The sequence below is a fragment of the Gouania willdenowi genome, chromosome 20, assembly GCF_900634775.1.
Source record: "Gouania willdenowi chromosome 20, fGouWil2.1, whole genome shotgun sequence".
NCBI lineage: Eukaryota > Metazoa > Chordata > Actinopteri > Blenniiformes > Gobiesocidae > Gouania > Gouania willdenowi.
Window position 1 is genome coordinate 17328541 of NC_041063.1, and position 15457 is coordinate 17343997.

Below are 15457 nucleotides of genomic sequence, written 5' to 3' on the forward strand. Positions count from 1 at the left end.
GAAAACGATTTCTGCTGGTTTTTCTTTCAAAAATAGGTCACTGAGTCTAAAAATAACCCCCAAGCCAAAATATGAATATAATGCACCTATAATTTTGACAAGAAGAGGGACTCAGCTACTCGTTAAGCTCCTCAGCGACGCCCAATCCGAGCTCCGCCTTCACCATCATGCTTTACTCCAGGCTCGGGGAGTCTCCCTGTCAATCAAACTATCTGAGCGCTATGATTGGTCAAAGCGGACGTCCGTCCTTTTATAGAGCCATTGGATGTTGACCTGATTGGTGGATATTGGTAGTGGGCGTTCCTATGTCCTCAAAGGATTTTCCCCGGAGTGTCCAGACGGGCTGGGACAGAGGATGGCAGAGCTAATAGGAGTACCTAACGGGACATGTGGACGGGCTGAATTCTTCTAATATATCAAGTGCTGGTGAGGCCTTTATGAGACTTTTTTACAATGTAATATAACTATGATATGTAGTGTTAAAAATATGATGTTATTATTGATTAATATGGTGTAATTTGGGATAAATAAGTAGGATAAACGCTAGCTAACGTAGTGGTCAGTGGGGGCAGACCCCCAGTCGAGGATAACAAATCCGACATTTAATCATCGACGCGAGCCAACTTTAAACCGCATAAATATGTATTCGGTGTCCCCCGTTCACCTGCTTATTAATCAGTTTGGTAGACAGTCCCTGCAGACGGAAAACGTCTGTGTTTTAAATGTGTTAAACTGGCACAGAAAACTCCCAGGGACCGATGAACAGATGTGGGTCAGTCCGTCGGTAACGGGAAGCGACGGTGCGGAACAGTGATTGATCGCTGACCGTGTGTGTGTGTGTGTGTGTGTGTGTGTGATAATTATTGTATTATTTATTTATTTTTTTCAATTATAATTTTTTTTAAAAAATTGTATTTTGTTTAATCATTATTATTTATTTATTTTATTTTTTATTTAAATGTAGCCCAAAGCAAAATGTCAGCCATTGAAGTATTATAGCAGAGGTTGGCGATTATACAGTAGATAGGAATGGTGAATAAAGTTATATTTTGTACCACACCAGTGATTCCCACACAGGGGTACGTGTACCCATAGGGGTACAGGACCACATTGCAGGGGGTCCTCAGAAAGACAAATGTAAAAAATTAAATGGGAAATGTTTGCTCCTTTTTAGGCAGTTTTTTTTTTGGACAAATTCACCACAAATTAACAGTACAATTTTTTAATAAAATGCTTGATTTTATTGTAATTTATTGAGACAGGATTATTTTATGTTGTAGAGGCCATTTTATCACACTTCTGACAACAGGAGACAATAATTAGCCACATTTTACAAAAGAGACTGTATTTACTTACTATTGAAGAAATCACATGAAATTTGTAGAATTCCACTATAAATTCCGCTCACTGTTTTGAATTTGCAGATTAAGCCTCGAGACACATTTAGGGGTTAATTTGAACCCACTGTTCCACAAAATTATGGAGAGGGTACTTATGATATGAAAAGGGGGTACACATGATTTGACAAAAATGTAAAGGGTTTACACACGGGACAAAAAAAGATTGGGAACCACTGCACTACACTTTAATTCATGACCCACTGTCTGACAGTCAAGTGAGTTCAATCATTTCCCAGCCTGAATCCAAATATTGGAACAAATGTCTATACAATTCCATTGGTATTCCCATCCACACCCTTGTTTCTAATGTGGGGCACATTTCAGGGAAATTGGGGTCTTACCTAGAAAAAAAGAAAATAATCAGTAAACCTCCTCAAACATTCAGCCGTGGGCTACTTTTTGTTGTTTTTGAGGTGGAACCCTCAGTTACGACTTGATATTAGTCCAGTTCTCTACATGGCAGCTCTGTTGCTTTAGTATGTAGTTGAATGAGGGATGGTGGCTGGCTAGTAATGTCAAGTAGTTTGAACCATGAGCCAAGTATGGGCTTTACAATGGCTTTATTCTCACTATGTGGTATTGGCATGGCTTCCTTAGTGTCCTTAATTGTGGTATCAGTATCCCAGTAGCCTCAGTTACGACTGAATTTGTGACACAAGTGTATTAAAGACCTCTGAACATGAAAAAAAAAACAAAAAATACCGGAAACGATTGGTTCAGTGAAAGGATTCCTGGGGTTTTTAAAATTCCACGGCAAAAAAACAACAAATATTCTAGACGATGCTGGGTATTATTGATTCAGATTTGCCAAATCGATTTGATTCGATTCACAAAGTGCTGGTTCTATTTGCGATTGAATTCCATTTTCGATACAGTTAAGGATATTTCACTTATGTCACATTACAAAATTGACTTGAATAAGGAAAAGGTTATCAAATGACTAATGCTGTGAATAGTAGAAAACACATTCTAATTTGATGCATTATGAACTGCATTAATTACACACATAATTAGAACAGACTTTTAAAATTTTAGGATTTAATGAATCAATATCGGGCCATTCAAAGGAAAATTGATTTAAGTCGATTTTCTTTTTTTTAAACCGGCCCTATTTGACAAATAAATAGACACAAATATGTCTCAGACGGCATAAAATCTCCTTTTTCATCTCAAACAATAAAATAACCATTGATGCTCTTATCTAATCACTAATCATTGTGTTATCTTATCATTTTTTAGTCTGCTGAGTCTTGAATAAAACATGCAGGATAGTCGATACTATGTAATCATGTCCTAAAGCCAATTGCAGATGAAAACAGATTAACTATCAGTAAGTGCCTGTGATGAGGAATAGCTGAAGGAATTGTAACATTTTTATTAGTCTGTCTTTTCATACTACAGCTCAATAAACTAATACTGATGTGTAATTACACATTGATAAGTCATATATTTGTACCTCTTTGCACCTGATTGGCATTTCCTGCAGGTATAGAAACACAAATGACAAATGCAAAAATGAATAGCATAGGGTCAGTACCACATATTGGAAAATATTTATGATGGACAAATTAATATTTCATCTGCAACTAATGACTCTGTAGCACCACACTTAAGATTACTTCACACTAATATAGAAAAACACTTCAAATGTCAAGCATGTGGATTCATTTAGTTTATTTCACACGCAATGTGGTAATCATTTTAAAACAGTACCACTACAATTAGCAGTTCCCACTCAGTTACTCAACTGATTAGCCATACACAAAGGAATTAGCTTTTTTTTTTAGCCGATTGTCTTATTATGGTTCAGGATTATGATCAAATGAGGTCATGTTTGCATTAAAAAGTCACAGGAATAATCCCCAGGATTTACACAACAGATGTTGTCTGGTGGCATTTTACTAAAAGAACAGCAGTTTCTATAACACAGTAACTCCAGCTCAAACCATTAACGAACACATCAGAGGGTCTAGAAAAGCCCATGATTTCAGCCACATCTTTAAATAATGACCCACTGATACACAATTATTTTCATACAAGAAACATTTAGTTAAGTAGTCCCCAAATCTGTATTATTAAACAATACAATACATTATCTAGTATCAAATACATATTGTGTTGGTTTTTGGTTTAGTTTTTTCTTTCTTTTTGATTAGAAATTACCCACTCCCGGATTTTATCAGACTGCATCTAATATCTCTGATGTAGATTATATTATATTTATTCAATTGTAGAATACTGTAGATATTATGTTGAAGGTTAACATATATGTAACCAATTGGTTAATAATAAATGTGTCTGCTGTTGACTTGTTCTCTGTTTGAGTAACATCACTTGATCAAACCTTTTCTAACATTCCACACTACAAAATAAGTAATAAAAGTATGTATGATTTGTGCTGATATCGTATCAGATTGATATCGGTATTGGCCTATACTCAAGGCTACAATATCGGGATCGTATCGGAAGTGAAAAAGTTGTATCGGGACATTCCTAGTAAGTAGGCACGTACTCTGGTTTTTGGAAGGATAAAAGCTGAATTTAATACTTTGAACAGAAGAATTTGGTTTTTTAGATTCGCTGTCAAACAAAAAGGCAACATAATAAATAATAAAGATATAGCTTTTCAAGTTTGACAAAAAAAACAAGTAGTTGAATATACTTTGACCACTGTGTAATAACATTTGATATGACATTTTTTGCTTAATGATATGATGAATTGTATCTGACATTATGATTTTGCTTAAAGCCTTGTTACTCCAATGGAGCACAGCCCTGGCAGATGACATGTCCTTTTGTCCACTCAAAAGCCTACGCCTTTTCCCGTACCCAGCAGGACTCACTGCTCACTTGAGTTCCCTTCATAGTCCATCCAAGGTACAGCACAATCAATGTTACACCATTAGTGCCCTTGTGCATCACTGGGGAGACAGAAATATTCTTCGACAGGCCTAAAGTCACAGCCATTTAAAAAAAATTGTCATATTTAGGGCAGTGTAAACTGACGTCATCTAAGTTACATAATTTATAGTTTCAAAGCAAGCGAATCGGAGTAAGAAGCTGTACTCATCTTATGAATTAGTAACGACACCTCCCTTCCGTTGCTTAATGGACTTGTCACATCTGTAGTAAAGGCCTCCTGCTGCTGCGTTGGAGGAGAGGCGTGGGCGCCGTGCACGAGCATCAGGGGACGGATGCAGTTAGAAGCTTCCCTTTGAGGATCAAAGGCATTTCTCCTGCTGACAGAACTGTTTTCATGCTGCTAATGGGACATCCGAGAGGCTACCTGGTGGGCTCGTGACACAGTTGTATAGGGGCCAAATGGCTGAGTGTGCTGCTTGCCGTGTTGTTATAAATTGGGGATGGGGAGCTATGGGAACCAGCTCTGGATGAAACCTTGGATCTTAAGTTTCTGGTTCCACTCTCTTTTTCTTGCCGTCATCCTTCCTCAGTGAGTGAAAGATGTGGAGCTTTCAATGCTCAAGTGGAGGAAGGAGATTTAAAGAAGGTCGTAGAAGGGGGGTGAGGGTGGGGGTGGGGTTGCATGGGAGAGTAGGGCTGTTGCCGTGTGAACGAAGCTCTTTTGTCCCGGGAACCTTTCAGCTTCCCTGAGGTCCCTCTTCCTACCCTTCCCCCATTCCACACACACACACACACACACACACACACACACACACACACACACACACACACACACACACACACACACACACACACACACACACACACTCTCTCACTCAAACACACACAGATGATGAACGCATGAACACACTTTCTCACTATAACCTTTTCCTTGTCTCTAGCCCACCGACTCATTCACCATTTCCTTTTCTGGGGCACTCTTTTCCCACTCGGTGTGTGTGTGTGTGTCTTTCCCCCTCATTTCTCACAAGCAAACAAGCCCTATGTCCCCCTCCTCCTCACTCAACTCACCCCCCCACCCCCCCAACCCATACACCCTCAACCACCCATTATTTCGCCTCATCGGTGCAATAGTTATGCCAACCAAACAGCAAAAAGGAAAACATGCAATTGTCTCATTTGCATCATCTCATTTCCATTGTTTCACTGTTTTCAAAATGTTTACCCTGAGCTCTGCTTCACTCTCAAACCCAAATCCTCCTTTTACCGACTGTATTCAGTGTCGTTAAGTGGCAGAGCATGATGGCTGTAATTTTACCCTTTTGTGTGCTCACCCTGGCGTGAGGCATTGTGGGTTTGCGGGGGTGAGTGGGTAAGAAAACTGGGCCAGATGAGGACTCTGCTGGTGGGAGAAGGCCTCAGTGGAGGGAAGAAGTGGTTCTTGTCTTTTTTTTTGTGATTGTGTGTGACCACACAGCCTGTGATTACTGTGGTGTCCTGCTGGGTCACTCACAGCACAGTGTTATTATGGCATAATTTGGCACAATGAAGATGTAATCACGGCTTTTAATTTCAGGAAATAGAAACAAGGATGATTGAGTATTGTGACTGGTTAATATTAAGCAGGCTAAAGTAGTGCTGAATGCAGTAAATATGAATAGTGTGTCTTGTACCTGCTTGTACTTTCTCTGCTGTTCTAATATTAGATTGTGTCTGACTGCCAGATCTCCTGTGTCTCATCCACCTGCTTCTCTCTGAAGATGCTTTTTCTCTGCAGCATCGGGAAAACTCATTATTTCCTTCAGTCATAGGACTCGTGAGGCTAAAAGTGGTTTGGATTGGAAAAAGGGCGTGTGTGTGTATGTTTCCATGTGTGTCCATGTCTTTCCTCCATGTCCGCTTCTTTGAGCTGCTGCAGTCGGTGTATTGTTCTGGTAAAGTGTTTGGACGGGAAGTGGAGATGTGACACGGGGAGAACCAGGAAACAGGAGCCGCACTCAGTTTTCCAAAACAGGATGCAAGACGAGACTGTGATAAGATGGTTGCCCTGATGCACCCTGGGATTTTGGTTTGTTTTTTGCGATTGTCTTTCATAAGGAGAAGTTCAGAGATCTCAGAGTGGATTTCCACTTTTCTGGTGGTTCTATACCAGTGTTGTGTTTACTCCGAGTGCATTTGGTGTTATATCCATGAATCTGAGCTTGTGTCAGATTTCCAGCTGGGCAAGTGACAAACCATCCTGGGATCAGCTGGCATGCTGTATCCTCCTATCCCTAATGCTTTAATCTCCCTGCTGGTTGCCAGAAGTTGTCAGGCTTTGAGGGGCCATGGGTCATCACTGTGTCAGTTCTTTGGTCAACAGACCCTGACTGGGTTTGTTTTTGATACGTCGTACATTGTGTATAACTGAGGAAGAGAAGATGAGGGAATATTTTAGAAGAAAACTCAGCCCCTGCACAGGTATTAGCATTTGGCCATCTATAATGTCAGTTCTCATGATCCTTGACTGTAAACCTGAAGGGCTGCAGTCCTGCATGTCTGACACTTCTGAATGAAAAAGCAGTTAGATTTAATAGCAGCTTTTAACAAGCCTCCAATTTTCCGTGATTGTGAAAAACTAACACGGAAAAAGAAATCTGACTAATTTCTTTCTTTCTTTATCTGAAATGTATTTTGAATCTATTGTGATAAACATGCGGTTCAGATTATTATGACATCTTTCAAATCTAAAAAGGCACTGGAACAAAGACAGGTATAACTGATGGTGTATTAGCTGAACTGGTGATGAGTTTACCTGGTGATGCATCACGGCGGAAGCCGCTACAATCACATGGCTGCAGAAATGTGAGAGTGATTGGCGGAAATAAAAGTTTCACATATAATGTTTTGGGACCATATCACACATTTCCATGGTATTCTTCCTGTCAAACGGATCTGAGGATTTAGCACTGTGGCTAACGGCACTTTTACAACATAATCTTGTGTGGTTTCATCATCTAAAGCATATAAAATGTGAAATTTATAACAATATAATATAATATTTAGCATGTTTGATATGGTTTCGGGAAGTTAAACAGCTATCATAGTCATATAAACAGGGAAAAATGTAGAAACAGAAAAGGATAACTTGACGCAGAAATATGTAAACCCTGAAACGGAGTTAGGAAATTTGAAACTGGACTGGAATCAAAGTGATACTTAACTTGTGGCAGGTTTTTTTCCACTCTTGGGCCCTCAGGAAGAATTTCTGCTAGTATTTTTTAAACATTTGTTTTTTGTGAAAGATGATTGTCATCACTCAGCTGGGAATGATACCACAACTCTACTCCCACATTCAACACAGAACACCACACTGTTGTGTTTATCCAAAAAGTTGATGATGTTGACCAGTTGTTTACACGTTGTGTGCTTTTCCCTTGCAGCTGGCGTCGGTGTGAGAGCTCACCATGCCGCTGGTAAAGAGGAACATCGAGCCGCGTCACCTCTGCCGAGGGGAGCTTCCAGAGGGCATCGGCAGCGAGCTGGAGTGTGTGATGAACAACACGCTATCTGCCATTATACGCCAACTCAGCAGCCTGAGTAAGTCACACAGACTTTGAAGTAAAAGAAGTAAAACACTGAGCTTTTTGTCCTTCACATTAAGAGCACATTTCCTCCCCGAGGTTATCACTTCACTGTGGTTAGCGTAATGTACATCGTGTGTAGTCTCTTTGTCGCAAGACCAGATCATATGCCTTCATCATTAATCCCGAGGCTGTGATTGATTTGACTGTTGTCATGGTTACAGGGCCTGGGGTCACTTAGGGTAGCCTCCATCTGGATCATGAAGGGCTGAAATGTAATCCTTTTTGATCGCTCTGCAAAAACCAGCTCTTCTGTCCAGTTGTGGGCATGTGACTGTGTCTACAGTGTGTGTGTGTGTGTGTGTGTGTGCGCGTGCGTGCTTGTGCGTGTGTCATTGCAATTGTATTTGTGCCAAATAAACTGTTGAGTATTGATTGTTATGCTGACTGTAAATGACAGCATTGTTAAAGCATCAAGGGCATCTATTTCCCCGTCCATCTTCCATTCCTGTGTCCTTGTTTTGTAACCCATCAGCACTGTGTGCTGCATAGCTTTTTGGCAGCTACTCTTCTCCTATTTATCCTCAGTTGCTCTCTTTTCCTTGCTCGCACACTGACTGTGTTGGAAGTTGGATGTGAAAACTCAGACCCTTGTTGTTCAGCTGTTAACTCACTAAAATTCTCACTCCGTCTCTTATTGTGTCCGTTTCCTGTACTGGGAGTGGGCCTTTCAGCAGCTGTTGTGTGGTTTAAATATAAATGCTCACACACAGGCCGTGCTGTGTAAATCTATACACTGCAGAAACACTGATGGTCTGTGTGTACCCGTGTGTGGGAGTGGACCATAAGAGAGGTCGGGGGTGAAGGGGCTCGGCATGCCTGATCTGTGATTCTTCCTTCCTCTAAATGTTTTTCCATAAGCTTGCAGCCCATCCTGTCAGCAGGGACAGGACAGAAATAGTCTGTGTATGATCACACTGGATATGACACGTTCGATAACCCTTAGGATATATTTTACAAGCTCTGAAAAACTTTATTTCTGGGCTTAAACTTTTAGAACATGATCCCCAGCTCCCCACAAATAAACAATATCAGATTTGGATGGACGTTAGTTGAAAAATAATTAAATATTCATGAGGATCATGGCTTCATGGAGCCAAATACAAAAGAGGTTCCTGCACAGACTCCTGATTCACATTGTGTCACATTACAGCTGTATTGATCACACTCAAGGCTCAGGGCCATTTAATCTGCTTCAGAAAAAAAGTCTTCCATCTTTCTCTCAAATTTCCCCCTTTTTTTTTTTAACACTTCCAGGTAAACATGCAGAGGATATATTTGGTGAACTGTTTAAGGAGGCCAACACTTTCTATCTGCGTGCCAACTCTCTACAGGACCGCATCGACAGGCTGGCCGTCAAGGTCACACAGCTGGACTCCACAGTGGAGGAAGGTGGGCAAGAGGCGTGCAGTTCTCTACTTATGGGATATCATTTCAGTGTTTTAACCATTTTTTTTTGCCTGAAAATGTCTTTGTTTCCAGTAGACAGTGGTTCTCTAACTTTTTTGGCTCAAGTACCCCCTTTGTTTGACTACAACATTTTGCTTAGAAAACTATTTAAAAACAACGATAGAGCAGAGCATAATGATGGAATGAATGACTGATAACACACTTTTTAAAGAATCTCATTTTGTAAATAAGTTGAATGAAACAGTATTTAGTGCAGTGGTTCCCAACCTTTTTCTGGATCGTGTCCCCATTTTGATATCAAGATAAATTTTTTTTTAAAAAAGAATAATAATTACAAAAATTCTAAAATCTGTTTTAATTTTTCAAAAATCTCAGGTGACCCCACATGGGGTCCTGGCCCCAAGGTTGGAAAACCCTGTGTTAATGGCTCCTGAAATTATTTATTTTTATTGTTGTATCTGTTGATTTTCCCCTCTCTCTCTAATTCCCCCCCCCTCTCTCTCTCTCTCCCTCTCTCTCTCTCTGTTCCTCCCTCTCTCTCTCTGTTCCTCTCTCTCTCTCTCTCAAGTACATTGAGAATTTGAGAAATATTGATTTAGACAAACCATTTTACAACTCAAATATTTATATTTTGTCTTTATCAGTTTCTCTGCAAGACATCAACATGAGGAAAGCGTTTAAGAGCTCCACCACCCAGGACCAGCAGGTGGTATCCAAGGGTAGCGTCCCAGTCCCCGTGAAGGAGATATACAACCTTAGTGACAAACCTCCACCCCTCACCATCCTCTCGTCCTACAGGTCAGCAAATAAAGCTACAAAAAGCCCCTTTTTAAATTATAAGCTGACACAAATATACCCCCCCTCACTCTTTTATTTCCATACACTCAGATATTCCCTCTCATTTTCTTTTGCAAGCTTCACAGCTCCGTATGGCTCTGATGTCTGACTTTCCACACACTATTATTTCACTATAACCACAGCCCTGATATAACATGGTGATACTTTAAGTACACTCGTGGGGATGTAACCTTGGTATTTCCGTCTCTATAGGGACGACCACAAAGACGCACTTAAGTTCTACACTGACCCGTCCTACTTCTTTGACCTGTGGAAGGAAAAGATGCTGCAGGACACTGAAGACAAGAGGAAAGAGAAGAGAAAGCAGAAGGTGATAGAGAGACTTTCACAGTTTTAGTTTCAATTTGAAGTGTAAATCCATTCATTTTGTCTTCTTTTTGAATAAGATTTTATTCAGGAAATTTACTTTGATCTCCTGAGATGCTTCAACTGTCCACTGCCAGTCTTCCTCAGCGGCATTTGCTGATCACTGTGATGTGTCCTTATGAGTTACGACTTGACATATTTGTCAGGGTGGCCACGCTCCCTATCGCCCTATGGTCCCAGACATCATGACAGGGGCCAAGTTTGCGACCGTTGCTCAGTGGTAGAGTGGGTCGTCCAACAACCGAAGCATTGGGGGTTCGAATCCCACTTTATCCAAGTCATTGTTGTGTCCTTGGGCAAGGCACTTTACCCACATTGCTAATCCTATGTATGAATGGGTGTGAATTGTAAATGAATGTTGGTGGTGGTCAGAATAGCTGTCGACGCAAAATGGCAGCCACGCTTCTGTCAATATGCCCCATGGCAGCTGTGGCTACAATGTGGCTTACCACCACCGGTATAATTGGTGTGAGTGAATAATGGTTTCTGTAACACGCTTTGAGTCTCCTTGAGAAAAGCGCTGTATAAATCCAATCATTAGTTGGCCATGCCAAGAAAGAACTCATAAGGACACATCAAAGCGATCTGCAGACGCCTCTGAGGAAGACTGGCAGTGGAAAGTCAAAATATGTTAGAAGATCAAAGTAAATTTCCTTAAAAAAAGTTGTCTGAATAAAAGAAACTTGAAGTCTGTTCTTATTATACCACTCAGCTTGAGGTTAAAAAACAGAAAATAAATAGTATTGTTTATTCTTGTGTTTGTTTGTGTTACAGGAGCAGAGACGCTGTGTGGACGGAACATTGCAGAGGGAAGTCAAGAAGGTTCGCAAAGCCAGGAACCGCCGTCAGGAGTGGAACATGATGGCTTTGGATAAGGAATTGAGGCCGGACCACCGGCACACCATCCACAGAGACCGAGGGGCGTCCTCAGAGGGTTCCATGTCTCCGGAGAACAGGTAACTCACCCACTGTCTTTCTCACACATGCTGTGTTTTTCACCAGCATACACTAAAACGTCTGAGGTTGTTCCTGTTCTCTCATCAGGGGTCTCAGCACTGATCAGCACTACTATCCCAATAGCATGAACCACGCAGGCCACGCCCACACCTATTCGGGCCCACCTCCCAGCATGTTGGCGGCCCAGATGGCTGCTGGACACGCGGCTTGGGGAGGAGGAGAACATGACAGCAGAGGCAGGACGATGATGGCCTATCAAGGGGGGACTCTTGGTCGCACCCACCACCACCAAGTCCCACTGCCTCCTCCACCCACTGAGGCCATGAATGGAGGCTCTATGTCTCTCCCTCCCATGGACTACAGGTCTATAAAAACTACTTTTTATTACAATGTATAACTGATGTACTACTTATTTTTATGGTTTTAAATCAAGTTAAATAAAGGTTGTGTTTCGAACTAAAAGCATCTAAGATTATCACCTGTGAATGCTTTGCTACTGCTGCCACCTAGTGGTCATTTCTCCACATCTTCCTCTGACTGCTCTGATTCCTCTTCATTATTTCACAGTATGGACGGCTATGCCAACACCGGCCCCCCTCCACCCCCACCTGCCCCACTCATTCCTTCAGCCCAGACAGCCTTCGCCTCTCCCCCAGGAGGTCCCATGTCTCCTGGGCCGATGGGCGGGGCTGGCAGCTACGCTCCTCCTCCTCTACCAGTGACAGGTGCCCAGGCAACACCCCCTCCTCCTGGTCCTCCACCTCTCCCTCATCCCGGTGCCTCCCACTCTATACCCCACAAGATGCCCTCTGCTGCACCAGCTGAGAGCGCCGCGGTCAATGACGCACGCAGCGACCTGCTGGCTGCCATCCGTATGGGTAAGAGCAGCAGTGTGCTTTTCTTTGATTAAATGGAGATGGTTTAACCAACTTTATCACGTTTTTAAACACCTTTTAAAATTTTTAAATGTTCAAATGTAGGATTTATAGTTATACTAGTTCATTAACAGGTTTATAGCGTGAACTAAACATTTTGTCAAAACAATAGCAGGATTTCAAATAAATATACAGTGATTTTATATTTAAATATGAATTACTTCAATTCAATTTAACTTTATTTATATAGCGCAAATTACAACAATAGTCATCGTGAAGCGCTTATCAAAATATATAATTCTTAAGAAAAAACCCAACAAATCCACATGAACAATTATTACAAATCTAACCAACAGAGACAGATGATCCAATAAAAAACTTTCCTATGTAAAAAAAAATTACATTATTTATATACAGTAATTGCAGTTTTTCATTTAACTTCACAGCATGTACGATCCACTGTGTTCTGTAATCCCAATAATCAGACACAGATACTACTTTTTTCTTCTGATACGATACCAATATTGTGTCCATGGGTACTGGTCGATACCAATATCGACCCAGTACTATATTGGCACAAATCACACATACTTTTATTACTTATTTTGTAGTGTGAAATTTCTTTTTTCTTTCTGATATCAAACCGATGTCTGATCAATATCTGATCAGGGGACACGCTTACTAATAATATCAAATGACTTCATTTATAATAAATTTAATTGAAGTTAAAAAGTACTTACTTCTGCGATAAAATCAAATAAGATGGACTAAAATGTAGGGATGTAACGATTAATCGTAAGGCAGTTAAAAATCGATTCATAGGTATCACGGTTGATATCGATTTTCTGACAATTGAATCGCAGTACTTTTTTTAACCAGCACTTTATCCGGAAGTGTTGGCGGCGGGCGGAGTCTGCTAATACTTTCTTTCTGGCCGCCTTCTACTCTTAAATATGTTAATAAATGATTAATTACCCCTTTAGCACCGAAAGAATATCTGTAATATTACTTGAATATCTGTAAAAGTCACCGTTTTCTATTAGCTCTGTCTGCTAGCATAGCTTCTCTTCTTCACTGCAAGATATCTGCATGCCAACCGACCACTGTGTTACCAGCGCCCTCTGCTGGTCCAAACAAATATGACGTAAATCAGTGTAATCGCGTTTTTTTTTTTTTAAAGTCCAATTGTTAAGGCACAAAATACATTTTCAGTTGCACTTTTAAAAGAAAAAGAACTATTATGCAGTTTTGCATAGTTTATTATAGAACCAGAATTTAAATTAATAGGCTTCATTTTCATTTGTATTATTCCTTTATTTATTTCATTCAAGATTTATTTTTAGTTAAATTGCATTGTTTTGAATAGTTTATCAAGGAATTCTTTTGACAATGAAAAAATAAAAGGAAAATATACAGTATTTTCTAGTTTTTTTTCCCAAAAAAAAAATTGTCTACAGTCCCATTTTGTAAATGAAAAAATCGTGAGAGAATCGTATCGTGAACCCAGTATCGTGAATCGAATCGTATCGGGAGTTGAGTGAATCGTTACATCCCTACTAAAATGTCATTACAAGGTAATAGAAATAATAAAATTGAACAAATTGTATTTATTACCTTTTCATTTTATGAAAATCCTTCTAAATTAGGCCCTCAGTGAGCATTTGTGATATTGGAATTGTAAACCGTCACACGTGATTTATCTGGTTTGAGAAAGCAGATCAGCTAAATAATCATGTGAGAGGCCGTGCACGGCTGTAATGTTTGGAAATAAAATTTTATCATCCACACGAGGTTTGACAGGCAGCCAATGAATTGAGGCCATTGCAGGGTGCTCATATTTTTAATCTGGCTGCAGCTTTCTGAACGAGCTGTAATCGTGTGGAGAGATGTCCGACTGATTCCAGAAAAAGCAGAGCCATAAACAACGGCCAGTCTCTGAGGGATCCTAACAGAAGCAAACTATAAAATTTAATGTGTGTGTTTTTCTCCCATGTTTGCGCGCAGGCATCCAGCTGAAGAAGGTGCAGGAGCAGCAGGAGCAGCAGGCCAAGCGCGAACCGGTGGGAAACGACGTAGCAACCATCCTGTCACGACGTATCGCCGTAGAATACTCCGATTCAGAGGACGACTCTGAGTTGGAGGAAAACGATTGGTCGGATTAACACACACACACACACACACACACACACACGCAATCAATAGGATAACCCCTGATGCTTCACTGACAGTGTTCTTTGCAATCAACTGATCTTCCACTCACATACACGTAAAGGAATGCCCACTGTGCCACATCCACAGGTTCTCAGACTAAAAAAAAGATGCAAAAACCATACACACAAATACACAATTACTGTTTAAATAAGCTGAATGGTCCAAAACTGGATAGATGGGGGTGTATTCATTAGGAGAGACACTGTAAAGAGATTAGTAGAATATGTAACGCTTACCACTCTGAATTATTGTAACACTGAGTTTGCTGAATATGCTGTGAATACACCCCAGTGATTGTCTCTTTACCTGCTATAACACAACAGACACCCAGTTAAAGGTGCTAATTACTTGTATAGTCGATGCTTGAGAGTGTTAGAAGTGTTAGGAAACTTTCCTCTTGAGCTAACCAATGTACTCGTCTTTTTTTTTTTACATGTTATTACCAAAATGTTTTAGATCAGGGACCAAGGTTTTAAAGAGTAGATGATAATAACTGGACGAGTTTGGCAGCCTGGGAAACGACTGGCAAGAACCCTTCAAATGCTGCAATGATGGGTGATGTTTCGGAAAGGCTTAGCAATCAAATGTATGACCATAAACAGACGCAATCATTACTGCTGTGTGGGCGGGGCCAGGACAGAACAGGGAGGGCGGGGCATGTGTAACCTTCGACCCAGACAAGAATAAAATGCTAAACGTAAAATGATCAATGCTCCTCGTCCATTTTTTTTTTGTTTCCTGTCCCAATGTCGTCATAGAAACAACACATCCCTAGCTCAGAGGACTCCAGTTTCCATGGTAACGGTACAACTAGGAAGCAGCATTGCCAGGGAAACAGTGTAGTGCGAAAATGAAGTAGGGGCCACGAGGGCATCTTGAATATAATCAAAAAATA

At 40.7% G+C, this 15457-nt stretch overlaps 1 protein-coding gene across 1 annotated transcript; it reads left to right on the plus strand.

The window, feature by feature from the left end:
- Positions 1 to 308: 308 nt before the first annotated feature.
- wasf3b (WASP family member 3b) lies at positions 309 to 15268 on the plus strand. Its single transcript, XM_028434464.1, has 9 exons — positions 309 to 426; positions 7685 to 7841; positions 9143 to 9277; positions 9940 to 10093; positions 10346 to 10463; positions 11294 to 11475; positions 11564 to 11839; positions 12044 to 12354; positions 14356 to 15268. The coding sequence occupies exons 2-9, from the start codon at positions 7709 to 7711 to the stop codon at positions 14511 to 14513; spliced, it is 1467 nt and encodes a 488-aa protein (XP_028290265.1). The 5' UTR covers positions 309 to 426; positions 7685 to 7708; the 3' UTR covers positions 14514 to 15268.
- The last annotated feature ends 189 nt before the right edge of the window (positions 15269 to 15457 follow it).

What these genes read in the sequence shown, in the direction of transcription:
- wasf3b (XM_028434464.1), top strand. Translation starts at nt 7,709, where the DNA reads ATGCCGCTGGTAAAGAGGAACATCGAGCCGCGTCACCTCTGCCGAGGG. An exon ending in AAGAGAAGAGAAAGCAGAAG is followed by an intron (nt 10,464 to 11,293) that starts GTGATAGAGAGA and finishes TTTGTGTTACAG; the next exon opens with GAGCAGAGACGCTGTGTGGA. An exon ending in GCTGGCTGCCATCCGTATGG is followed by an intron (nt 12,355 to 14,355) that starts GTAAGAGCAGCA and finishes GTTTGCGCGCAG; the next exon opens with GCATCCAGCTGAAGAAGGTG.